Genomic DNA, 26,822 nt, shown 5'->3' on the forward strand with positions numbered 1-26,822 from the left:
CGGTGCCACAGATGACAGTGGATGGAAAGATGATGACGATGATTTACCTCATTTGACATCTGTTAGAAGATAGGTGTCAGCAAGTATTTTGACAATTACAGTAAAACCCTGTTAACTCGAACTCGGATAACTCGAACAACCCCGCTAACTCGAACAGACTTCCACTTCCCTTGGATTTGAACTCACTTTTCAGTCATTTTTACTCGGTTAACTCGAACTCGGATAACTCGAAAACCCCGCTAACTCGAACTAAATTTCGTTTCCCTTCATCAAAATTTGGGTCAAATTTACCCCGATTACTTGAATCCCGGTTCTTGCAACTCACCACGGTTGCCCATTTATTAGAGCAACAAAACAGATCACGTATTTGACAGCCTTTTTCCACTCTTATCCTAAGAATTTATGATCTTGTTAGAGTTTCTGACGAAATAAGTTTAATTTGCACTGTACTGATACTGAAGTGCTGTAAAATCAGTAAACTATCAATTATTAACTTGGCAAATTAAATGTGACCCTCCATATGAAAAGGGGGCTTATCGTAACAGCGTTTCAAGAGCGTTTTTGTTTGAAACGCGTTTGAAACCCGTTTCAAATGCATTTGAAATTCGTTTCAAACTGTTTGAAACGCGTTTCAAACAGTTGGCGTTTGAAACATGGTGAAACGCGTTTGTATGTGTTTGAAACGCCATGCTTAGATTATCATTACTGTTGAAGCATAATTTATTCAAAATGTGACAACGATTTCAGTTCAAATTATACAGTGTCTACAGTAGCTGAGGAAATCAGAGAATGATGATGTTGCAGCAGGAAAGCTTTTTGATTTGAGTAACATTTTCTCCTCATCAATAAATCAGCGTGATGCAGACTTGTGTTAATAGCAAGAGCTTGTCTGTGAATATTGCATTGTATACAGTTGTACAGTGTATAAAATATACTTACATCGTATATTTAATCCACACATCGCTTTGTGTCTGAGGCGTGTTGAAAATATGCAACGCGTACGGTAAACAAACACATTCGCTGCACGAAAACTATATCACCACACATCCTGAAGCATGTTTCTTGCTTTTGGACCATCTTGTCGCTTGTTAATTCCCTTGTAACTTGAAAAACCAAACTGAACAACACATTTAAACTGTCCGTTCGGTTAACCGATCGTTTTAACTTTCAAATCTTGACCGCCAAATAAAGTAAACAAAGTATCAGGTTTTATACAGAGCGTGTGCATTGTCACGTCTCACACATCAGGTTGTTTTCTGAAGTCTTGAAATAAATAACATTTTATCGAGATAATTTCGGCAAATAAGCGATATATTTCACGCAACTATAGATTGTAAAACGAAAAACTAATGTATGAACAGTTTAGTTACATTTGAAACTGTTGCGTGTAAAGTCAAGAAGTTGAATAAATTCCACGATTTAATCACGTGCGAACTCGTGAAACCTGATGCTTCAAACCACAAGCGGGGCGCTTTGTACGTTCAACAGCGATCATTTGAAGTTTCCGAGGTTTCATGAATGGAGAATGGCAACGCACACAGGAGAAAAGAAAACTGCAAATTTATGTTCCCTGTAAACACACTGCAATATAAATATTAGAAATTGTATCGATTGATCGATGAAAAATTCACTTTGGGATGCCAGATGACACGTTTTCGGTGAGTCGCATTCTGTCAAATGAAAATACAGTCGCCACTGAGTACGCGAGCCGCAATTGATTTAATTTTATACTCCTGTTAGTGAGAAATAATATCAACCAGCTGGCTTTAACAGTTCAACAGTTCGAAAATTAAGACAGCTTATCAAAACTTCTGCACTATGTTTAAGTTGACTGCACATGCAGCCCAACTGCAGTAATTCAACAGTAAAATGGCTGCCGCCGAAAATTATTTTGTGCAGTTAAATTGGTGCTAGTCTACAGTTTTCGCTAAATTCTGCAGAATGTCTGCCATTTGAAAGCAAAAGGGGCCGCAGAAAGGCTTCCAGTCCAGTCAAAAACAACCTTTCCGCCGAGCTTCCAACACGACCTACCACGGGTAGACGTCATATTTTGTTTCGATTTGTTACCGGGATGTTCTGTGAAACCGTTCCAAAAATTACTATTGGGAAACTATCATAAACAATGCTGTCTACCTCCTACGTTCAGTAATAATTATGCTCAAATAATTTGGCGTTTCAAACCCTATAAAATGCGTTTTCTGCGTTTGAAACGCTCTAAATTCAAAAGGTGTTTGAAACGCGTTTGAAATCTGTTTGAAACTGTTTGAAACCCGTTTCAAATGCGTTTCAAACGCTGCGTTTAAACGCGTTTGAGAGAAATTACGTTAAGCCCCCTTTTCACATGGAGGGTCACAAATATTCAATCTACCCCGATAACTCGAAACCCCGCTAACTCGAACGGTTTTTCGTTTCCCTTCAAAGTTCGAGTTACCGGGGTTCTACTGTATTTACCAAGGATGTCGCTAAGGGCCGGATGCCGGCTAATTTAACCGGCTGAAATAGAACTTAACTCTGGCTGAAATTTCACATGAAAACAAAGTCTTTTAGAGTTGCCAACACCAGAAAAGCCAGCTGGGCTTGTTGATGAGCCGGCTTAGTGTTTTCTTAGCTACATCCCTGATTTACAGAAAGCACTCAGGCTATAATCTTGTATACCATGTTCTATGATCATGCACTGATTCATAAAAAGGTCAGAACATGTTGTTGTTACTGAATATTAAATTTGACACTTACCAGTAATTGTGAAGGATGTAAGTAGTACTAGGATGTAATAATAATAATAATAATAATCATTTCTATAGCGCTATTTAGCTAATCTTTCATAGCGCTTTACAATCACTATGCTAAAAAATAAAAATAAAATATAAAAATACCTAACTAAATTAATCTATTGAGCTAAAATATCTATACATGCAGAGAGTGAAGTTTTAAAAGTTAAAAATTTAAAAACTAAAAATATCATGATTATTTAACTGGACTTAAAGTAAACATGTATAAGAAATAAAAATTAAATGTCATAGGCTTCTTTAAAAAGATAAGTTTTTAGGTTCTTCTTAAAAATGTCTTCTGATGCCGATTTTCGGATGCTTAGTGGCAGGTTGTTCCACAGCCTTGGCGCAGCAGTGCTGAACGCCCGGTCTCCGTAGGTCTTGAGTTTAGCCATGGGCTCAGTTAGCAGTTCTTGGCCACTGGAACGTAGTGACCGAGAGAACTTTCTAAAACTTAGCATACTAGAAACATAGGATGGTGTTTTGTTGTTGAGTGCTTTGTAGACTATTAACAGTAGTTTAAAAATAATACGGAATTGTACAGGTAGCCAATGTAGCTTAAACATTATTGGGGTAATAGAATCATATTTCCTTGTTAACGTGACAATGCGAGCAGCTGTATTCTGAACACGCTGTAATTTACAAATTAACTTTTTCGGAATACCATACAGAATTGAGTTGCAATAGTCGAGCTTGGAACCAATAAAAGCATGAATGAGAATTTCCGCAGAGTCCTGAGTGAGATATTTGCGAATCTTTGATATGTTCCTGAGATGGTAATTTGCCTCATTGCATATCTTTTTCACATGTTGTTCCATACAAAGGCAATTGTCAATGATGACTCCTAGGTTGCGTGCGAGCAGTTGTTTTTGTTGCCTCCGCCATTACTGACCTTTTTCTACATTCTGTTGGATTAATCTGGTCTTCTATTGCGAAGTCCATGGTTTTTCCAATCTCCAATATCATGTCAAAGGAGAGTAGACGTTTAAAGACTAGCTCACGAGCTGTTCAGCGCTTAGAGCCGTACAATAAAAGCCCAGCTGGACAATCTCATAGTGGATTGCAACACGGGAGTTCGGCCGAGTCATTGTGGGAGAAGGAGCAAACGCTGGCGGCAGCAGAGGATCCCCCTTCTTGGGTGAAAGAATTACTAAAACAGAAGGAGTATGGGAAAGAATTGAAGAGACTCAAGAGCGAACAAGTCTGCTAAACGTTCAAAGCATGAGAAGCCAGGTGACAAGGAGCCAGAGTTCAAGTTCGATGGAAACAAAAAGCAATATGGGCTTAACAAAGATGTTCTGGGCAAGATCAGCACAGCAATGGATACTAGCGATGACGAAGAAAGAAAGAATTTCCTCCTAGAAGGAAAGGCTTTTAAATGGTAAAACATTATATTATTTCAGCATCTAGTCCTGCTGAAGTCCAGCCTGGGGACCAGGCAGAATGTTTATCAAGATCTTCTTGGTTTGGGGTTTATTGTTTTAAAATATTTTAACTAGTCCATTCATCCCAGGCAGCGCTCAGAGCGCTGTTGATTGCATCTTGCATCTTCTGTATGGCATTCTCCCGTAGGTGAAAGTTCAACTTGATCCTATGTATGCTCAGACATTGTAGCCCTACTGAACACTTTCATCTTTTTGCTTCATATTTATGGCGTTGCTATAATTATAAAAACAATATATAATTATAATAAAAACCTTCCCAAAATCCTTTGCAACTGAAAAATCGTCAATGCCAAATAACTTGGTCAGTTTGAAGTCAGCAGGAGTAGTACGTCGTATAGAAATAACTCTTACCATAAACTACTTCTTGTATAAGTCGTAGGTTAATGACGTCATTAGTCACGTGACTTTGCTCAGAAGTTCGTTTTTGCTCACTGTGACGAAAATAGTTTATTACTAAAAAAGCAGTCATTGCAGTTTGAAGCACATTGGTGTGAGGCATTTTGGACTGCCCAGGTACCGAACAAAATATCAAAATTAAGGTAGCTATGCACAATTTTCAAAAAATGGGAGTCTGGGTACAAGTGCGTATCTGGCGTTGCATTAAATGCGAGGTAACAAGAAAATACATGTTGGTAGACACTTATATGTGAAGTAGTTTTTAATTAATCTAATTGTTATGACGTCATCGCTCACGTGACCAGAACGGATCACATTTTTAAATTTGCTTGAAAACTTTACTAGAACCTCTCTCTTAGGATTTTTTTGAGCAAAGTTGTAGTTTTTTAAATAGTGTTTTGAAAAATGGCCATTATTACTTTTTCGTGAAAAAGTACGGCAGTAAAAAATACAATTGAAAAGTTTGTTGGCTTCCTACTCAACGACCATTTGCATTTGAAATGAAAGAAAATTTTGCCAAAGGCTTGAGTGTATCCTCTTTATTATAGCGTTATCAGTTTGTTTTCATTGTAATTGCTTTGGGCGAAGTTGAACGTAATTTCTTTCAGAAAAAGGAGTGGCGCTTGGGGAGAGTTTTAGCTGTGCCCCCCTGTTTGCGGATTCCCCACGGTCCGTATTGCGGGCGCATTTTCAAAATGGCGTCGATCGATTAGTGTTTTGATTTTGCAATTTCGAGTTCTATAGGATAGTTTTGTCAATGTTCTTTCTTCTTGACGCGATCACGAGTCCCGAAACAAAGAGTATTCGATATCCTTGATTTGTATTCCCGATACTGGAGAAGAATATGGAATGAGGAGAAACGGTGGAAGCTTTTCGCACAAACATTTCTAACAGAGACTTAATACAGTGAGGTCCCTTCAGGTAAGCGTTTCTCATTGTACTATAATTTCATTTTGAAGACTGGCTTAAGCTTATGTCTTCGGCGTTCATGTGAAGATTTATAAAAGTGCTAAAGATAGAATCGTACTAAAACTTAGCTGGTCTTAGCTCACTGGAATTAAAGCCGAGCTCGGCGATAGATCTTGTAGATTTTGAGGCGATAGTGTCATAGTAATGTCACTCAGTTCGTCGAGGCATGTAATTTCTATTTATATTTGTCATCTGAATGTTAAGCTACTTCAATTTAATAAGAATCGCATCCTTTAATTATTTATACGTGAGGAAATGTTTGTCAAAATATTGACCATGTGGTCATTTCCGGCGGTAGTAACGAAAACGAAGACCCCGAAAACGAAGACCTAAGACCTAAGACCCATACGAAAACTAAGACCCGTACGAAAACTAAGACCTAAGACCCATACGAAAACTAAGACCCGTACGAAAACTAAGACCCGTACGAAAACTAAGACCCGTACGAAAACTAAGATCCGTACGAAAACTAAAACCCATACGAAAACGAAGACCCGTACGAAAATGAAGTCCTGTATATACGAAAACGAATACCCGGCAAAAACCAGCGTTACCCAGAGTTGCATGACCTTAATAATAGTGACAATAATATTGAAGCAGACTGAGCGTACTGAGAACGTACTACTGAAATCGAAAATCAATGAGCGCTTTACATTTACATGGAGTTTTCGGTGAGAATTTTTCGACAAATGGAATGTTACAGTTACTTCAACACGTAAACGGAATGAAAAGATGCTGTTCCTTTTGAAAATTCCATTCTGATAGCACTGCGGGAGCCTAGGTCACACATGACTTGCCAAGGTTTTTAATCTTTTGGTCGGGGAAATGAGACAAGTACAAATATGGTCAAATATCGTGTGACATTTGTACTCGTTTTGCGCGATGTTTGTACTCTACGAATTAGTGTTGGATTGGAATAATATTGAAGCAGACGAGTACTGAGAACGTATCGATCAAGTTTCATTGAAATCCTACATTTTGAAGTGAGTACGCCTCGCTACGCGCTACATGAGTAAAATTAAAACATCTTGACAAGTACGCCTGTCGGCCCCGGCAAATGAATGAAAGGTCACTATTGATATGACTACACATAAGAAGCACTAACAAAAACTTTATTTACTAAGCGAAAAACAGATGACAGGCCTACACAGACTCCTATTTCGTGACATACATTTGTACAAAGTAAGCCGTTCGGTAAAATTGGATTTGGTAGTCCAATTTATTTTGACGCCTCAAAGATGTTTAGAAAGGGCACTATGCTCTGTCAGTTGTCAGCAGATGTGAAGAGGTGATAGATCGGCACAGTTTCCCGTTAGTACATTTTGACACCTGTATTAATTTTTTCTCTCCGCACCCTTCTACGCGGATTTAAAGCGAGAAATACTAATCGGGTAGCGAAGTTTATTTAAGCAAGTATTGTGCGCGAGAAGATTTCGATACGGTGCATTACTGCTGGGGGACTTTGGCTGTCTCTTCTGTGACGCAGAACCAACCGTTTTCGATCAGGTTTTAGTTTCGATCAAGTCTAGACTTTTGATCAGTAGTACGTTCTTAGTACGCTCAGTCTGCTTCAATATTATTCTGTCATTATTATTAATGTCACGCAACTCTGGGTAACGCTGGTTTTGGCCGGGTCTTCGTTTTCGTATATACGGGTCTTCATTTTCGTATATACGGGTCTTCGTTTTCGTACGGGTCTTCGTTTTCGTATGGGTCTTAGTTTTCGTACGGGTCTTAGTTTTCGTACGGGTCTTAGTTTTCGTACGGGTCTTAGTTTTCGTACGGGTCTTAGTTTTCGTATGGGTCTTAGGTCTTAGTTTTCATACGGGTCTTAGTTTTCGTATGGGTCTTAGGTCTTAGGTCTTCGTTTTCGGGGTCTTCGTTTTCGTTACTACCCATTTCCGGCCGCAAAGAAATAAATGAGACCATTTCTGAAGTTTAAATTTGTATCTTTCCATGATGTGTATTGTATTGCCAGACATAGATTGACGTTTCTTTTGCATTTTGTTGTATACAGGTAATTTGTGGGATTATTAGAATGTCTAAACAGGATTTACAGAATTCAGAACTGAGGGCTTTCTGAATTATTGGTGAGTTAAACTATGGATTATAACAAGTTCAGACAGTTATTGATCTCTTCAGCCAATCTCAGCAATTCCCATCCTCCTCTCTTCACACATTCACTACCTGAGAAATTTTTAAAAGATCTACTTTTTGACCAGACATTTGCCTACGTTATAAAAAAGCTGTTTGACATTTTTTAAGGCATGTATTTTCAGTTGTTGGATGGCCTTAAGTAGCATTTTAAACTACAGCTAGCCATTTTAAATATTTGTTGTGGTTTAATTTTATGTTTGGTTTAAAATTTTTCAAACCAGTTTGCTTTTTATTTCCTTTTGTTTCAGATTATGATAATGAATATGAGACAATAGAAAATAAAAATCAAACTGGTTTGAAAAATTTTAAACCAGGGATAAAATTAAACCACAACATATTCAAATGAAGACTGACATTTTTTTTTTGCAAAATTATGATTAATAAAAGGAAGGGTGCCAAGAAAATTGATTTCTTCCTGGCCTGACCCAGGTAGACTGTGAAACCATTATATGCTTGCCCAAAGTCCCATATTTCTCTGGAAAGATCAACATCAAAAAATAAAAATCCATAAATGTCATTTGGCTATCTAGCAAGTGGAAAAAATTATTGAATCCACTAGCCCAAAATGAAAGCAGTCAGTTTTTTTTTTACACACTGAAAAAAGCCATTTAATAATTATACAGTCTGCATGCTGGAAAAATAGCAATTTCATCAAAATAAACAGTTTTTGTTTGTTTTGTTTCTATTTTCAGGTGACTTGAAGAGTGCAATGACATTCCTCTTACTGACTCAGTCAAAATGAACTCAAAAATACACATTGTGTTAATGTAATAAAATTGTCACATGATTGATTCCCACTTGTTGCCAGTTTAAACCTGAATATACTTTAGTGACATTATTGTATAGCTATTTATGTAATATGAACATCCCAGAACCCAATAAGGCTACATGTGAATACTGACACTTTATTACATGTAAGTTTTGAAACCATTCTGGGTTCATGACAAAACTATTTTGTTTTGGCATGATTGTAGATTACCCAGGCACTTCTTTTGCATAACTGAAATGACTGCCACCACAGTCCGCAGTCACCATACAAATATCAAAATTGCATGCTGAACTGATTTTAATGTCACCGCAGTCCACAGGCCGACACAAAAAGTTTGGTGTTTAGATTGCCTGCCACTGCGTAGTCACGCATTTCTTGTCTGTCACTGTGGTCCGCAGTCCCATAGTGAACATATGGGACAGAATGTTTTGTGTTTAGAGAGGCCTACTTATTCATTTCGGTTAGCCTAATATGCACTTTGGTTAGCCTGTTCACGGTAAGCTATCTATATTTGTAAGGGCAACACTATATATTGTTAACATGAAGAATTCTGGGTACACTACGGACTGCGATTAGGTTGCTTGCGGTTAGCCTTTATATTGTGTTCAGGATATCTACTGTTCTGAAATCCACTATGGGACTGCGGACCGAGGTGGCAGGCGATTATAACATTTACTAGCATTTCTTAGAATCGACTACGGGACTATGGGCCCCGGTGGCAGGCGATTAGCAGACTTTGTATAATTTTCAAGTAAAACACTATGGGACTGTGGACCGCGGTGGCAGGCAATTATAACGATTTAATTCAATTTTGATCAATGGACTTCATGACTGCGGACTGCGTTATGAGTGAAATATAACTTAACAAAAACATTTCGCTGCGGACTGTGGACCACGGGAGCAGATGAATAATGACGGGGTATTCTTCAATTGCTCCTTAGTTTTAATAAAAATAATGAAATTACAGAGAATTTACAAAATTATTATCGCAGACCATAAATTTACTCTAGCGCAGGCTAAAGTGTCTTCAATAGTGTAAAGGTCGGGACAACTTATGCGACTTGACAGGTCGCGGAGACAAGTCGCTCCATGTGTACTGCTTACAACTAAGTCGTTGCAACAAGGTGTTTGTTTGGTGCACAAACAGCGAATTTGGAAGAGTGGGAATGCAAACTAGTTTTCCATATTCAATATGGCGAAAATACATGACGCGCTCTCAAACCAGTTTGAATTCGTGCAACACGTCGCAGGGACAAAATTCTGTTGCAGCGACATAGTTTGTCGCATGTCACACTAGGCGACTGTCGCCGCGACGTGTTGCAGCGACGTGTCGCCTAGTGTGTCCAGACCTTAATGGCAGTTTAATTATAATGTGTGGTTCCAAAAATATCCATACCTACCCCAAGGATGGACCCTTCCGACCCCCTGGAATTTTTAGTTTAGCTTCATACTTTATTTTAAAAAATGGGGCTATTGTGCCCTCCCTCCCCTTCGGAATTTCCATTGACCATCCTTGGGGTGAGTATCGAATTTTCTGGAAGCGTACAATGTAAGCATTTACTTATATAAGTAAGCTGCAGATTGATACAGACTAATCTATTTTTTTAACCTTTTCACATTTTCCTGTTTTCTATGGAATATATAATTATATATTGTTTTTACCGGTTTCACTTGTAATAATAATAATAATAATAATAATAATAATAATAATAATAATAATAATAATAAACAAATATTTTTAACAGGATTAACCCATCAGTACTTGAGAGGACTGTTATCTTAGGGGTCCTGTAAGATTTTAAAAATTAAAAAAGGGAAAAAAGTTTAAAAATGTCAAAACTACAGTAGTCAAAAACATATAAAAGCTTATGAATAAAAATTACAAATTCTTTAACTCTTTGTTTTAAATAGAAGCCTAGAGTTCAGATTTCTCATGTCCGACGGTAAACTGTTAAAAACAGAGGCTCCTAAAAACGAAAAACTCTGCCGGCCAAACTCTAGCTTCACTTTCGGCAGTTCGATAGAGGAAAATTCTGTTCCTAGTATTGACACTATAGCAAGGCTGGAAGGTTGCACACTGCTACTTTGGCCGCAACTTTCTGTTCTAATTTTGAACCGCACCAAAGTATCGACAGTGTTCTTGTTCTTTTAGTACAAGCTTGCAATATTTGCATTACATATCCACGATTGAATGCCTCAATAAAACCATAAAACAACATCATGTCCATGTTTAACTTGTAGAAATTGACAAAACCAACTTTCAATAAAAATTAATAACAATCAATAACAATCGATAAACCAATGGAAATCGATATCAATCGAACTCACGACTTTTTATCTTTATCGATTCAATTGATATTGATTGCTATTGATTGTTATTGATTATCGGTCTATCCATTTACTACGCCTGGAACTATTCACCAAAGTGGACGTAAATAGTGTTGGATACCACTTTACTGGCACTAAGGTGAATAATTGTTTTTATAGTATTTGTCACACAAGCTGAATAAAATTGAAACCAGAAAAATAACTTTCGGTAGCCAAAGTGAATCGCAACCAGACTGGAGGCGACAGGAAAACCTCGCCATTCTATGAAGAAATCAATTCCGTGCTGGGGTGCAGAGACATTGTGACATTCAGTCACGTTGAAGAATCTAGCCCAATCGCCTCTGGCACCTCTTTGCGTTCTCCCGGCTCATCAAATGACAACAACGAAAAGGATGACGAGGAGATAGACGAAGAGTTCGAACAATCTCTGGCTGTGTTCGGTTTAAATAAAAAGAGGGAACGGAAGAGCCAGCGCAGGGACGAAAGAAAGCGCGCCAAAACCGCGAAAGCTACACGGAAAGAGCGTGATGAGGATGATGATCTTTTCCGTGAAAGCATGGAAAAGTTGCAGGCTCAAGGGGATAAATTAACAAATGTGTTGGAAGCCATGGAGAAAAATCAAACTCAACAGCTCCAAATCATGAACCAATTCATGAACAATTTTATGCAAGCCATGCAGTCAAAGAGTCAGGAATGACTAAGACTTCTTTATCGCCTCAAAACAGAACTTGCGTGACAATTGAACAAAGGGGGCAACAATTACATCTTTTCATGTTTATTTAAAAAGTGTAGCCAGTTTACCCATCACCTGCATTATAGTAAGTGACAGAGCCCTGATATTTTACTGATTTTCGTAAATTTTCTTGGTCGAAAATGTTATTGTGTATCGTTATTATAGTCTTTGATTAAAAAAACATGGGAGTTTACATGTAATGTATTATATTAAAATTTATTGTATTTTCCTTTTACATTTAAATCCTTTCAAATCATAAAATGGTGAAATGTTCATCCAATAAAGTGTTTAACTGAAGCAATATGTTTGTAATAAACTGCGAAGACTTCACATTTATTCACAAATTCCACAAAATAATATTCTCTTAAAAAGTCTCTCAGATCTGCACAGGGCTGTCACTAAGGGCCGGGGGCCGGGGATTTTCCCCGGCTACAACGACTTTGAGCCCCGGCTACTTTGACTGATACAAAACCAAAACATTGGAAAGTGAAAAATACATCAAATGACAAAATTGTAAATTAAAAAACAAACCAATAGTTTATTAGTGCAAATTATTATTACCGTATTTTCTCGGTTATAAGGCGCACTCGGTTATAAGACACACCCCAAACTTGGCAACTTTGTCATCCTAAGTTTCCAAACTGAAAATGTTCCGAAAACACTCGGTTGTAAGACGCACCATGAGTTTGGAAGTTAAAAAGATGCAGTCATCAATTTAAGGACAGTTCTCCTTACAGAATTTGAATGTTTGATGTTGCTCATACTCCTTGGTACAATTTTCAGGTAAAGAGGTAACATTTCTTGCTAATATAAGGCGTAAATTAGCTCGAGGTAAACATTTTTCCATCGTTTTTGCTTCGATCTTGGCTGCCTTAGTAACCTGGCAAATGTGTAGTTTCCAGTGACCACTGAGTTTGAAGCTTGGTTACCAAGTTCTCAAGCACGCTTCGTACTGCTTCGCGCCCTGTTCGCACTTTGTTTATCGAGTGATTTTCAACGATTCTGAGGCCTTTTTGGTGTTTCCTTGTCTTCTAAAGTCATTTATCGACTTTCCAAGATGGGGAAGATTTGTTTAATATGAGTATGCCTGATTTTCTTTGTCTGTTTCAACATAATGCTGACATGTATACGTAAGCAGTCGTTACCAAAACTTGTCAACTCGGATAATAAACTTTTCGTTGAAACTTTCTGTTTCTTGTTCTGGAGGTGTAAAATAATTTACAGTTCAATGACAAACACTAAGAGTTTTCTTTTTTCTTGTTTTAACTGCAAGTTCCTATAAAATGACGACTATAAGATTTAGTTGGGCGAAAATACTCGGCTATAAGACGCACCCCAATTTTGGCAAGAACTTCCCAAGAAAAAACAGATTTTCCTCGTAGAGAAAGAGAAAGTAGTAGGTTACAGTGGTGTAAAAATTGCATAAAAACCAATTCATATTAGGAACAATTTTGTTGTTTCCTTAAGTCTACCCCCCCCCCCCCATCAACAGCCAACACTAGAAAAATCTTGTCCCCCGGCTACATTTTTCGTTTCCCCACCTACTTGAAAAATTAGTGACAGCCCTGTCTGCATTTCCATCTCTGACAGGAAAATCATTGTCACTTCCATCATCATCTTCATCCCATAAATCACCAGCCTCAATACAAAAATTATGAAGGACACAACAAGCAATGATAATCTGGTTAGTAAAGGCTATGTCACTGTCTAGTCGTTTTTGGAGAATTCTCCAACGCCCTTTCAGCATTCCAAATGCACACTCCACTGATACACGAGCACGTGAAAGTTCTTTAATAAAATTTATTTCCTCTGGGTCACTTGTTCCCTCGTGGTACGCCTTTAGCAACCATGTGGAGAGAGGATAGGCACTGTCACCCAAAAAAATGGGTTTTATTTTCCTCCTTCCAACTCTTACAGTTGGCCCGACTAGCAGTTCATTATTTGTTATGCGCTGATACAATGAGCTGTTTCTCAGGACTCTCAGGACTCTTGAATTGTGCATGCTCCCTGGAAAACCAGCAGCAACGTCCAAGAAACGCTTTTTTCCGTCAGCCACAGCTTGGACCACAACATCATGCTGCTGCAGTCGGCTAAAATAGTCCAGTCCGCTTTCTGTAGGAGTTTTGATTTTTATGTGCGTTCCATCAATAGCTCCTATCACATTTTGGAGATCAGTTAAATCCTCAAACGTTTGTCGGGTGGCCAGAACATCTCTATTTATCGATGGGAACTTGATGTAATCATTTTTTAAATCACACAATGCATCGACAACATCTTGAACAGCCTCGATAATGGTTGTTTTACCGACGTTAAAGTTTGGACCTATCGTGACATAGGAGTTTCCATGGGCCAAGCGGTACAGTCCCAATGCCAAAAATTTTTCTGGTGTCACACAGTTACGCAAGAAAGTATTTTGTCTTGTAAGGCCGTGGTCGGATTAAATTCAAAAGCATCGTGAATGTATCTCTGTTTAACCGAAGCTGTCTCCAGAAATAATCACCTGGAATTGTTGGATCAAAATAGTGCATTTCAAACCACGACTGGTTAGGTCTTGGCAAGACCCAAAATCATGGAGGGCGACGGCCACGTCGTCTTCTTCGCCGTTGATTTAACATCAAAACTTGTGCCTGAAGTGCTCGTATTTGTAGGATACAAGAAAGGAGGATGACTCTTTGCGCATTGTTAGCTGCACTCAAGTTTAAAAGGTAGAAATAGAGAGCCAGAGATAGAGCAAGTTCTCGTTGATTTATTGTTATTGCTTCTGTCCTCCAATTTGAATAAATTATAAAAGAGCGCGGAATAAAAATTATGCAAGAAATGGCGCGCCGGATAAAGTGACAGGCTTTTGTTTACTTTTACTAAATGTCACGGATGATTGTCTCTACAAGTGCGACCCAAAACTGCAATGTTCAATATTGTCTGAGACAAGTTCAGAGACAATTTTGTCGGTAACATCTTGGAACATTTCGGAAATTTGTCTCAAGTGCGACCCGGGCCTTAGTCTAGTTGAGACAGTCCTTCAAACTCTCATCGACTGTCGTGAAATATTTGAGCACGTTCAAAGTCGATGAGAGCGCACGAGAGTCGATGAGAGTGCACGAGAGTTCCATGCCAAACGAGAGTGAGAGTTTGAACTCTCATCCTCGTTTGGCCCGGGCTTAATACAAACATCAAAACTGATAGACTTCCGATGCATAATTTTCAGATTCGAAGCCGCGCGTATAAAATTCGCGAGTAAATCCGTTCCACCATTTTTCGCGCGCGTAAGTCTTGCATAGCGTTTATATACAGCAACACGACAGCCTATCTGCGTATGCACAAGGCTAAAAAATGCCGGTAATAGCTCTGTTACACTACACGAATAAATAAATAAATTTTAAACAGTTCATACCCATGCACACTGCACTTCAGTGAAACAAAAGAGCCGGCGAAAGTGAAGTGACGACACCTTGGCGGTCAACCGCTCCAGCGGCCATTGATCCAGCGTGTTTGTCAAAACAGCCGAAAAACACGGCTGAAAACAAAAGCACAATGTCACACTTAGCTTGACTTAGATACTTTAGTGTAATTTAGCTGCAATATTAGCACATAAACTGAATTATAAGCCTCGGGGCTGTTGTTTTGGGCACCAAAACGTACTTCTGAAATTTGATCTCGTGGTCGAAGGTGCGAGCGCTGAACGCTCGTATAAAATGCTGAATTTCTTAGCTTCAGCTGAGAATTTACACTCTTTTGAATTTCTGGGTCTTTTCCTATACACAACTTATCCCGTGGGAGTTAACTATGCAGACAATTGGTTTAAAAACACCTTTAAATCTCAAAAACTCACACACCTACCTTGCAAACCACCATCCGGCCAGCAAGAGTAAAATCGAACATGTGCAAGTTTGCAGACTTGAGTGACGCTGTCAGCTGTCCGATCAAATGACAACATGGCAGCAGACAGAGAGGAGACTGGGAAGAGAAAGGTAACGCAATAAACGTGTCACGATAGAGAACCATGACCAACCATGTAACGCCCTTTTTCTTCCTTTTTTTCTTCTTTTTTTAAGATTTCAAAAAAGAAAGGAGCAAAAGTTTATGCTTCAGTTGCACATGGTTGAAGTGACAGGCCGGCGTTTTATCTAGACCAGGGCGCCCTGCCCGTGGCTACTACCAGTTACGACCACCACCTGCCTTGGATTTATAGCCGTGAAGTCTATCCTGTCAAAAGTGTACGATGCAAAACACCGTTATTTTTCGTGAGGTCGGCATGCTTGGGTTAAAAGTGAAAAGTGAAAAGCAAATTGATCCTGCCAGCACATTTGTTAATACTGATCCTGGCCTACCATAGTTAGGCATAAATAGATTGTGCCGGTAAATTCAGGAAAAGTTGCTTCACAATATACCCAAAAGTTGATCTAAAGTTGCTCAAATATCAAAAAGTTGCCACCAAAATGTAGAAAAGTTGCTTGCTCTCTAGAGTGAATTTTGCGTTTTCTAGAAATTGAAGCGCTTGCAGGTTTACTAAGAGTTGCCCCAGCGTCCATTACTCGCACTTTAAATACCAAGATGGCTGGCGGCATGCTCTATGTTGCCGCGAGTAACCGCTTGATTTAAATAGAAAGCCGCTGTCCAGATTTCCCGGGTGTAAAGCAAGTGTTATTTTATTGCCATTTTATTGTATATCCTTAGTTTTAAAAAAATCAGTTTTGATAAAAGCAGTTTTAATAAAATCCTACGAAATGAAACGACCTTTTATGGTTTGGATTGGTTTTATATCAATTTGTTGCTCAAAAGTTGCCAAGAAAGGCAAAAGTTGCCCTAGGTTGCTGGTACTACAAAAAGTTGCTCAAAACGCTAAAAGTTGCTCAAAAGTTGCCGAGCACAATCTACTTATGCCTAACCATAGTACCAATGCATGTCGTCGGCTCAGTTGTTTTAATTGGAAAGCCGATCTTGAAAGCCCTGGTGAAATATCGTTCACCGTTTTCTCATTTTTTTTTATCTTTGTAAGCGCTCCCCAAACTGTACCAGTCAGCGAATTAGAGAACAGGCACTACTATTTCAGTTCATTTTATTAATTTATTTAAAAAAAAAATCACTTTCTGTTTAGCTATTGGTCCACAACAGGCGGACTTCCACAGCTCAGTCCAGGGGGGAGCTTCCCGTTTCCCTCCAGGAATACAACCCTCTCTGTAGAAGAGACAGGCTACAAACAAAAATTCCCCTGGCCGATGGGCACGCACAGCCGTTTCTGACGTTTTGCTGGGATGTCACACAACGCTCTCTTTGAGGCGAGCGTTGTGTGACAAACCAAAGAGAGCTCCCCTTCTCCTTCCCCTTTGAACGCCGGCCACGCAGGCTATACGCTTTGGAGAACCCACTGCCATCGGGCCGGTATTTCTGTACGACACCCAGCATAAAAAGTTCCACCATAATTCTAACATCATGGCTGCGGAGTGCTATCAGGAAAGTTCCCTTGGTGTACAAATGGAGAGCGGTAAACTGTTCATACGAACTGACGCGATACCACAACCTGGAGACGCCATCTTGGATTTAGGCTGTGGTACCGGTGAGCTATCTGCGTATATTGCTGAGCTCGTAGGACCGAAGGGATACGTTGTTGGCGTTGATCCTGACTTGAATAGACTTCAATTGGCTAAAGAAGCTCATCGCAGCGTGAAGAACCTCACTTTTGCTAAAGGGAACTCAGATAACTTCGAAGGGATGGGCTCTGAAAAGTACGACATAATATTCCTGAATCATGTGTTTCACTGGATTCCTAACAAACACCAGGCGCTGAAAAACATATTTAGCAGTTTAAAGGCAGGCGGGAAAATGGCCATGCAATACGTGGACGCCTTGTCTCCCTTTGAAGAGAGCGTGATGGATGAGTTAAACCCTGAGACTAAAGAACAAATTACGAGCACCTTTCACGGCGTTGCCAAGGCGGAAGTGGATCGCTTGTGCGTGACAGTCGGATTTGACGTCGTAAAAAGCTACTACAGCAATGACGACACGCTTGTATTTCAAAGTCTTGATGATCTTCTGAAGTGGTTTTGGTCGTCTTCACACGGAGTGTTTGATCTACAACTTGTTACACAAGAAAGAATACAACGGTTTTTACACAGGGTTGGAAATCCACCCTTCGACTTCTCAGCGGGTTCTGTCGATAGTAGGCTAGTTGCTGTGAAACCAAACTGAGGACTGGGTCAGTATCGTAAAAAAACACGCTCGGAACATTTGGAATTTAATATTATATGAAAGACATGTATGTGAACTGCGAATTAATGATGAAATGAATTAAATGATCCTCGTAGTGTGTTAGCGATTTTATAACAGGACTTGAACCCATGACCTCCGCGATACCAGTGCGTTGTTATTTGTTGCTGTATTGCTTCTTCAATTTGTAAGTAGCTCTCTCTCTCTCTGTAGTTCATACAAGAAACCCTTCATAAATGCCGGGAAATGCACAGGAAGACTTCAGAAAGCACGAAGATTGCGCGACGAGCCTAAAGAGTCACACGCAGCTCTTCCCGCTTCCTCTCTGTCAATATATCTATAAAATCTGTAAAATAAAAATCAGAAAAATAGAGCTTTCGAAATTCTATATTTTAATTTCAATTTCCCTACATGTATTCCTGTTTTTCTTCTTTCCTTTTACATTCTCCGAAAAGGTCAGTGCAAGCTTTTCAAACCACCTTTTTCTCGAATTGTGGCTAAATTTGTTTTCCTAAGCAAGCTACCAAGATCACGTGACACATAAAAGACATAGAATTGAAGTTGGTAACAACGGTTTTCAAATAAACAATTCACGATCAGTGGAATGTGGGTTTTATATCGACATGTCTATAAGATTAACGCAAATCAGAAAATGTCCTATCTATCGCCTCCCCCCCCCCCCCTCCTTCCTTCTCCAGATAGTCTGAATCAGTTTTGTATCCAAATTTTGTCCAATGATGGGCGATGCCAATGCCGTAAAATTCCGTATAAGCCCTGGGCTTATAGAACTTTGTTAAGGGTTTTGGGTGGGCGGGCTTATAAAGGGAGGGGCTTATATCCGGGGGTGGCTTATAAGCGGAACGTTTCGAAACGAGCCGAGTGAGTGTTGATCTAAATACGTTTTTAAGTTATAACCAGGGCTTATAAGCGAGTGGGCTTATAACGGGATTTTTGCGGTATGTCCTAAATCAAAACTAACGATTCTAGGGACTTTCTTGACTCCAGAGCACTTCTGAAGCACTTCTCTTTTGCGCATGACTGTCGCCGTCAGTCACGTGCAAAAGACAATAGCTCTGGAGTCGAGAAAATTCTGTGGACTAACCAAATGAAACCATTTTGTCTCAAGCGCATGCGTAAAATATTTTAAACTTTATTACGGAAGATGACGCAGTTTCTATATCAAGAACCAGGGTGAACTATAAATATAGCGCGCCATCTTTCAGAAAGCAGAGTCGAAGGCGCACCTATAACACGCCAACGAGGTATTCCGTTGAAAGTAGCGAGTTTAACTTTAGAGCGGAATCTTAAAATAACGGGCAACTGAACATGGGAAACAACTGCAGTACCTGTGGAGTGAGTATCGATAGCGGAAACTACTGCTCGAGGTTTGTACATCGAACGTTCAGCTCTCTTAATGACATTGATAAATAAGCTTATGTTTTCCTTTGGCCGAAGAGTAGAACATGATCGCATGAAATTGCTATCAAAACCGACCTACCAACCTATATTGATTTAACGGTTTGTGGGAATAATTCCTGCCTTTCCTTTTTCTGAGAAACTAGCTTTAACCAGTAACATGATCGGTGGCGTTCGAGCTCCGACAAGGCTTTGCACCTTGTTCATGTTAGTTGGATGCGTAATTTGCGTAATAGAACAGCTCGGTGTAAAACGTACTTTTTCCCAACCGCAGACCAGACCGAAAAACAAAGACTTGTATACATACGATTTCCAATATAAAAAGAGTTACTGATGCTGTCTGCTTTATATAAGATCTATTACATCTGTATGATAAACATAACATGCTGCCGATGTCCTCAAGTCCTCTTTCACCAACACTTGGTTGTGGACTTCATATTTCTACGAAACGATCGCCTTTCTTGAAATGTTTCAGATGTTCACAAGCTTTGTGGAATCTGCCTTTTTAAATCGAAGATTGCGAAAATGGCCAGTTTAAATTACTAATCAGTTGCGTCTGTCATTTCGGGTCTTGACTTTAGCTGTTCTCAGAAATTGATCATGTCGAAGTTCTGGAAGTTTGCTTTTCGTACAGGGCATTTGTTTATAGCGTCTGCCGTGTATGAGCTCGAATGGCTGCACTACAAAAAAAAAATCATTCAGCACTGATGACTACGATTTAATTACCCTGATTCCCGAAAATGAACTTTATTTCGTTTGAAAGTAACAACTGGAAGACCTGATTTCTGTATCAGTTGTTTTTATCCAAGCGATCGAAGTCGTGGTTCAGTCTGTGTCGCTCCCTGAAAACTAGGTTGCCTGCTAGTGGCTACTATCAACAGTGCGACGTATATATACGATGTGTAATTATCGGCAGAAATGATGAAGGCCGGTAGAAAAAGTACGTCGCAAAAGCCTTGCTGAACTTTTACTGTGTAAACGATACAGCAAGATGATGAAATTCTTGGAAATGTTGCGCAACTGAAGGAAGTGTATTAAACTTGGAAGCCCCTTGGTATATTTCTGTTCTCATTAAACTTCTTTCTTGTATAATACCAGTTACATGCAAGACTTGCAGGGCTGGAAAAACACATTTCCAGCTTTAAATATCAAAAGTAAAACAAACGTTTAGGCTGAGTTTCGGCAACGAAACGTTAAGAATACTGAGCAGATTGTTTAAAGGGTTGAACGAGGGTCAGGCTAACTTCAGCATATAACAAAAAATAACACCGTTGCTTTTGAACTTTAATTCGTTTCTGACAACTGATATAAGATAATGAAGCTCCGTCTCGACCTAATGAAAATTTAGCAGAAAAATGAGTCATCGAACCTTATAATGGGGGTTTCCTGTGCCTGCGGAGTTAAGCTGTTTGACAGCGTATGAAGTATCGATAACTTTAGTATCCGATATCGATTGCGAAACTTTCACGAGTCACGAAAGTCATTTAAAAGTACCGTCAATTTCCAAAAGTAAGGACCCTCATCACTTCATAATAAGCGCGGCCTTTGGCTATCGCGGATGTGGCCTGTTGTCAATATTATGACGCAATTTACGCATTAAAACTGTTGTCAATATGTTCTTTACAATAACAAAAGGCAAAAAGGGGTAAATGCACGGTTAAATGAAGAGAACACATAACCAATTTTGAAAAGTTCTAAATTTTATTCAAACTGACGCAGTCAGGGCGCAACTATTGTCAACTTTTCTCGCCTTCTCCTTGGCTCCCGACAACATTCAACAGAATTTCGTTGGCTAAAAACTGACAGTTTGCCAGCACGCTATTTTCGGGTAGCTCACTAGGTAGGCCTTTGGGACGCGAAAATGGTGACAAAGTAAATTTTGGGTATTTTTGCAGAATTAAAAAAAAAACACTTTTGTTAGTTGAATTATTTTTATTTACGGCAAACGTGGTGTAATCAATCTTTTCTTGGTATCGAAGGAAATCAGGGTCTCAATGTGGGGTGGGGATACCGTTCAGTCCTTTCACGGTTGACGGTCTCAAATATTGCTTTTTGACGGTTGACAGTTTAATTTTGGGGCATTCGACGGTTACGTTTTCGAAATGTCTTATTTTGCACTTTATACCAATACATTCATCAACAGAATTAGCTCAATTTGTCACAAAACGATTTAGTTCTACTTTCCATGCGACCCTGGTTCCAGAGCTTTTCTCTTTTAGCTTCTTTTTAATTTCAGTCTCAATCAAATTTGAACAGCGAATCCTAGAAGCGGCGAAAAAAAAGAAGAAAAAACTTCTGGGACCAAGGCATTTTCACGCGTACTCAATATTTTTTTTTTATTTTATTTTTTTTTTTATTGCAAAACACACACAGAACGTTCTTACAAAGTGACATGTTCGCTACTAATTACTTACTATACAAGGCTTTACGCATTACTTACTATACAAAGCTTACTCTACTTACATACAATACACTGCTTACACTACCTACATGACAATTAAATTGTTTACAACACACTACTTACAATACAATACTCAATTTCTTAAAATTTAATATTTATACTTATAACAGCGCAATACAATTTATCTCTTTAATTTAATACATTTGCAAAAAAACTACAACTACTTTTGGCTTATTAAAGATAATGAAAATAAAAATGGTAACTTATAAAAACTAAATCAAATTGCGCCATTTTTATCTTACCGACATTTTTTTCAAAAATTTTAACTGTTTCTGTCAGTCATTGAGAGGGGCTTGAGGGGCGTTGAAGGAATTACCTGTTCAGAGGACCTTAGAGCCTAATGTACTCAATATTTAACAACTGTTTGGAGCAGTTACTTCTCTTACTCGGAGCTCTTACTGCTAAACGTCGTCAGGCAATGAGGTCGACCTTTTGTGGGCGTACGAATATAAGATAAACCATCAAGTTTAACATTGCTTCAAATCAATTGGCGCACCGTTAAAATAGCCCCACTAATGAGTGACAAATGTTTATAGACACCGAAAGAGGCCAAAGTGCTTTTAGATGAAAGTCAGTTCTGTCTCTAATAGCCGTAATTGACTCAAAAATAATGAAAATTCACTTTAAAAGGAAAGGCACACAAAGGTTCTTGGCAATATCTAAGCTGATCATGTATTTAGCAGCATACTTTTACTCTATACTAGGCTTTGATAGAAGGAGACGTTTGACGGCTTATTCAGGATGGCTCAATTGACGGTTGATGGTAAAAAATTTCCACCTTGGACGGTTGACGGTAATTTTTCGGCCGTTTGACCGTTGACGGTTTACCCCATGGAGACCCTTGTAAATAGCTCTATGTTGTCTAATCTTTTGTCGTATAAACATTTTATTTAGTTATTTATTTTTAACTGAAAAGTTTCACACGTGTAATTACATGCATTACAGAAAATTACACATTTATACAACTACACAAAAATTACCTGACAACATTACACCCGTGTGGGCCTAACAATTACTATAACATTACATAATTATCTTCGCAACGGTAAATGACAGCATTGTCTATTCCTTCGAAAATTTATCTACTTCATTCATTTATTTAATATTTTTTTATTTACTGAAAAGTATATATATTTGAAAATTGTTATCTCAATTACGTTTTCCATTTTTCCTTAAATTTTTCTAAATTCTTATTTGTGGTACATATGTACTTCCATAGGTCGTATAAAACATGCAAGAGTGCGCACGTGACATTGTACAGCTTATTCAACATCTCAACGTTGCAAATCCGATCGTAGTCGTTTAAAAATACCGAAATTTTCCTTGAATGACGACAAATAACAAGATAACTTCCGCGCATAATGGGTTTGGAGTATCCATTCTCATTATGTCACTTGGTAGAACTCGAATCAGCATACATCACTCACTAGGTTTTAGCTCGTGAAAGTAGGTGAACTGTGCATGCAGAAAAAACAGTACATTTTCCCTTATATTATTGGCCTTACTAGTCAAAGTGGTTTTGCACATCTACAATTAGTGTTAATATATTAAAATGCTTTGGTGAAAATTTTCAGGTGTTATGAGCGAAGGTTCCCTTCCTGTAGTCACTGTAAAAAGCCCTTGCTTTCCAATCAGCAGATTGTTGGCAACTACCACAAATTTCCGTAAGTCAATTTTCTTTCCTTTTTTCTCTGGATAATCTAATATTGGAGTATTTCACTTGTCAAAGAGGTTTATCACATCTACAATCAGTGTTGATAAAATGCTTTGGTGAATTTTTTCAGGTGTTATGAGCAAAGGTTCCCTTCCTGTAGTCACTGTAAAAAGCCCTTGCTTTCCAATCAGCAGATTGTTGGCAACTACCACAAATTTCCGTAAGTCAATTTTCTTTCCTTTTTTCTCTGGATAATCTAATATTGGAGTATTTCACTTGTCAAAGAGGTTTATCACATCTACAATCAGTGTTGATAAAATGCTTTGGTGAATTTTTCAGGTGTTATGAGCAAAGGTTCCCTTCCTGTAGTCATTGTAAAAAGCCCTTGCTTCCCAATCAGCAGATTGTTGGCAACTACCACAAATTTCCGTAAGTCAATTTTCTTTCCTTTTTTCTCTGGATAATCAAATATTGAAGTATTTTACTCGTCAAAGAGGTTTTGCACAACTACAATGACATTCAGTGTTGATCTATATTAAAATGCTTTGGTGAAAATTTTCAGGTGTTATGAGCAAACGTTTCCTTCCTGTATTCACTGTAAACAACCTTTGCTTCCCAATCAGAAGCTTGCTGGTAACTACCACAAATTTCCGTAAGTCAATTTTCTTTCCTTTAATAATAATAATTATAACAATTGAATGGCATATTGAGCCATCGTCAACTAGTTTAAAACAAAGTTTTCAACAGCGCATTACGTGTGAATGTTGTAACTTGATATTATTACCTCGTATCTATATGTACCTTTGAAGGTTGGTAGTTAAGAAGTCAGCTTAAGTTGTCATAGCTTTGTTACATTCAAGGGATTTTAACAGCGAATTGCCGTTTAAAGCGTGTACATCCTTTACAATATGCATGCATACCCATAACTGCCAAGTTAAATCTGGTAAATGAAATTTTGTATTAATCACTTGCTTTGCATTTTACTTAGATAATCACTATCACGTAAATAAAGTTTTATTTACATTTTCTTTCGTAATGGTATTTTATAATGAGCCTGCTGCTGCTTCCTAACAGATCGTCTTTAAAACATCTTATTGTATGATGCTTTACAGTACCGTATTTACTTGAATAAGCGCCGCGGCGCTTATTTAATTTTTTGCGCTTCAAGTGCGGCGCTTATTCGAGGGCGGCGCTTATTTAAAATTAATTTGGACGCCACAAAGAATCTAATCTTTTACAGTAATTGAAAATAACGTCTTTTGATTGTCAGTATTAATCCCTTGTTTGTCCTGGCAACGATCATGGTCTTCAGATCATTTACAGAACTACGTATTGTAAGAATGTTGGATAGAAAAACTAATAAGCAAGCGGTAAAACAATCACTTTGAGCTGCAACACATCGCTTTTGACGAAAAGAAGTGTCCAAGTTTGTTTTAGAGTTGCTTTGTTGTGCTGTTTTATGTCAAATGGATTTCCTCAAATAAGCGCCGCATCGGGACTGCGGCGCTTATTCGGGGGCGGCGCTTATTAACTTTTTTGTCCCAAATGCGGCGCTTATTCGAGGGCGGCGCTTAATCGGGGGCGGCGCTTATTCGAGTAAATACGGTATGTGTAAAAAGAAAAAAATTTTCCGTTTTTTTATTGACTGTAAGCGCCCACTTATCTTTCTTAATTTCAGATGCTACAGCAAATCGACAGGGAAATGCTTTAAATGTGATGCTCCAGTTGACTTAAGCTTGAAAGGAAATTACTGCAAGAAGTATGTACTATATGTCTTAAAAGCAAGTGTTAGATCGCACGGCAATGCAGGTGCGCTGTCGAAGGGTCTACCTGACAACGATATGGGCAGGAAGAGAAGTATAGGCAAACTACGTTTTCCTTAATATATACCTGATTGTTTCTGCATCGATGAAGCTCAAGATCCTGAGTGGAACGTAGTTTCTGGGAATAGTATTTCTATGCTCAGACACCCTACTTTGTTCAAAACAGCGAAGAATTTTTCAAGTACCTTTTTAAATAAAACAAGTCTCTGGATGTCGTAAATGGATTACCCTAGTTGTTTTAAACTTTGGATCATTTCCCTACCGTTTAAATTTACAGCACAAAACCGCGAATTGCCAGACAAAAATAAATTTAATAAATGTAGACACAAAACTCGAATAGGAAACTAAAAGTTGTAAAAACAGGATTTGTTAAAAAATACCCTGAGAGAAGAGTCTGAAAAGAGGACTTCCCTCGTTATTCTCTTGTTTCACGGTTGAGGACTAAATCCAGTCATTGGTTGATGGTTAACCTCATTATGACTCTTAGTGCTTTAAACTGAAACAGTTTTTAATATGTTTTCAGTTGCTACGATTCGAAGAACCCACCTCCTCAAAGGCTTCGTATAAAGCAAGGGGATAAGGAGGTGATCATCAATTCGAGGGATGATGAGCTGCAACGTCTCGCATATGCCTTTGGAAGAGGATTGAGTGATGGGGGACAGCAACGCTATTTCCTTACCGACCATTAGTTTTTATAAACTGTCGTTCTTCGGCTAGTTAGAAACATTAAGGCAGGGGTACATGTGAATTTGAGTGAAATGTTAGGAGGTTTAAAGCATGTCATTAAGCATGTACGCCTCTGTAACCAGGGTTTATTGAGGTCGCGAAAAAGAGTTGATCATAACATAAGATTGGTATGAAAAACAATTAAATTCACAGGGAAACTCAAACTCACGGCATTTGAAATGAAAAGGTATAAATAGTTTATGGAAATTGCGCAGTCTTCACTGCTGAGCGGCGAACTTTACCCTAAGAAACTGCGGAAGCAATGTCCCTGGAATAGTTTCCATAAAACTTCAGAGTGAAGGAAAATCTATAACTTTTTGGCATGTTGTGTTTAACATGCACTAAAGCTGTGTTTAAAGCACCCGAAAAGAGAAAATGCCGTGAGACGACTTCTTCATCTAAGGAAAATCTTTTCTATTGTCTAGGAAAAAGCTTATGTAAAACGTATAAAGAATTTTCAGGTTTTTCAGTTCAATATTTGCGCTTTGATCACTTAGCATGGAAACACACACATAGTGCTCTAAAAGACTGGACAAAACCATGATGTGGACACGTGCACATCGGTTTATTAAGCTTCAAGTTTCATCACTCGTTTGATAAGTGCAAATTTGGGTTTACCTTTTGCGCTTATTTGAACAATTGTATATAACTTCACATAACATCGTATATGGAGATGTGTACAACATTTTGTATTTTCATTGTAATTGTCGTAAGACATGTATTCCTGTTTTTTGTCCTATATTCAGTTGTTTAACCCTTTCAGTGCTAAATTTCTCAAAAACGCGTTTTTTACCGTTAAACTAAATTTTTGGTGCTACGATGCGGAATTTAACTTATTTTCCTTTAAAAGCACTTTTTCACAATGCAGCAAGATTTTGATGAAGATTGCATGAAAAAATGTACAAAACTGTACTTTGGCGCATGCGCTAAGCCAAAAAGGGAACTCTGCGAAATCGTTCCCATTTTTTTCTTG

The 26,822-nt window shown here is 38.5% G+C and overlaps 3 protein-coding genes and 1 pseudogene across 5 annotated transcripts in view; 3 read left to right on the plus strand and 1 right to left on the minus strand.

Moving 5' to 3' along the window:
- The window catches only part of LOC144656026 (uncharacterized), an 86,693-nt gene that overhangs the window by 5,960 nt on the left and 53,911 nt on the right, over positions 1-26,822 (plus strand). The window lies entirely within an intron of this gene.
- On the minus strand, positions 13,064-14,123 carry LOC144656303 (uncharacterized; annotated as a pseudogene).
- LOC144658632 (demethylmenaquinone methyltransferase-like) lies at positions 16,900-18,081 on the plus strand. The gene has a single exon (XM_078519089.1). The coding sequence runs from the start codon at positions 16,996-16,998 to the stop codon at positions 17,749-17,751; it is 756 nt and encodes a 251-aa protein (XP_078375215.1). The 5' UTR covers positions 16,900-16,995; the 3' UTR covers positions 17,752-18,081.
- LOC144656038 (uncharacterized) lies at positions 18,988-26,780 on the plus strand. The gene is made up of 7 exons (XM_078516266.1): positions 18,988-19,154; positions 23,221-23,310; positions 23,431-23,520; positions 23,640-23,729; positions 23,863-23,952; positions 24,979-25,059; positions 25,647-26,780. The coding sequence occupies exons 1-7, from the start codon at positions 19,096-19,098 to the stop codon at positions 25,810-25,812; spliced, it is 666 nt and encodes a 221-aa protein (XP_078372392.1). The 5' UTR covers positions 18,988-19,095; the 3' UTR covers positions 25,813-26,780.

Source organism: Oculina patagonica, chromosome 6 (genome assembly GCF_052425735.1).
Source record: "Oculina patagonica isolate OP01 chromosome 6, crgOcupat, whole genome shotgun sequence".
Classification (NCBI taxonomy): domain Eukaryota; kingdom Metazoa; phylum Cnidaria; class Anthozoa; order Scleractinia; family Oculinidae; genus Oculina; species Oculina patagonica.

Excerpts from the sequence above, each read along its gene's own strand:
- LOC144658632 (XM_078519089.1), top strand. The coding sequence starts at position 16,996 with ATGGCTGCGGAGTGCTATCAGGAAAGTTCCCTTGGTGTACAAATGGAG.
- LOC144656038 (XM_078516266.1), top strand. The coding sequence starts at position 19,096 with ATGGGAAACAACTGCAGTACCTGTGGAGTGAGTATCGATAGCGGAAAC. Across the intron at positions 19,155-23,220 it reads AGCGGAAACTACTGCTCGAG|GTGTTATGAGCGAAGGTTCC; the intron begins GTTTGTACATCG and ends GAAAATTTTCAG. Across the intron at positions 23,730-23,862 it reads GGCAACTACCACAAATTTCC|GTGTTATGAGCAAACGTTTC; the intron begins GTAAGTCAATTT and ends GAAAATTTTCAG.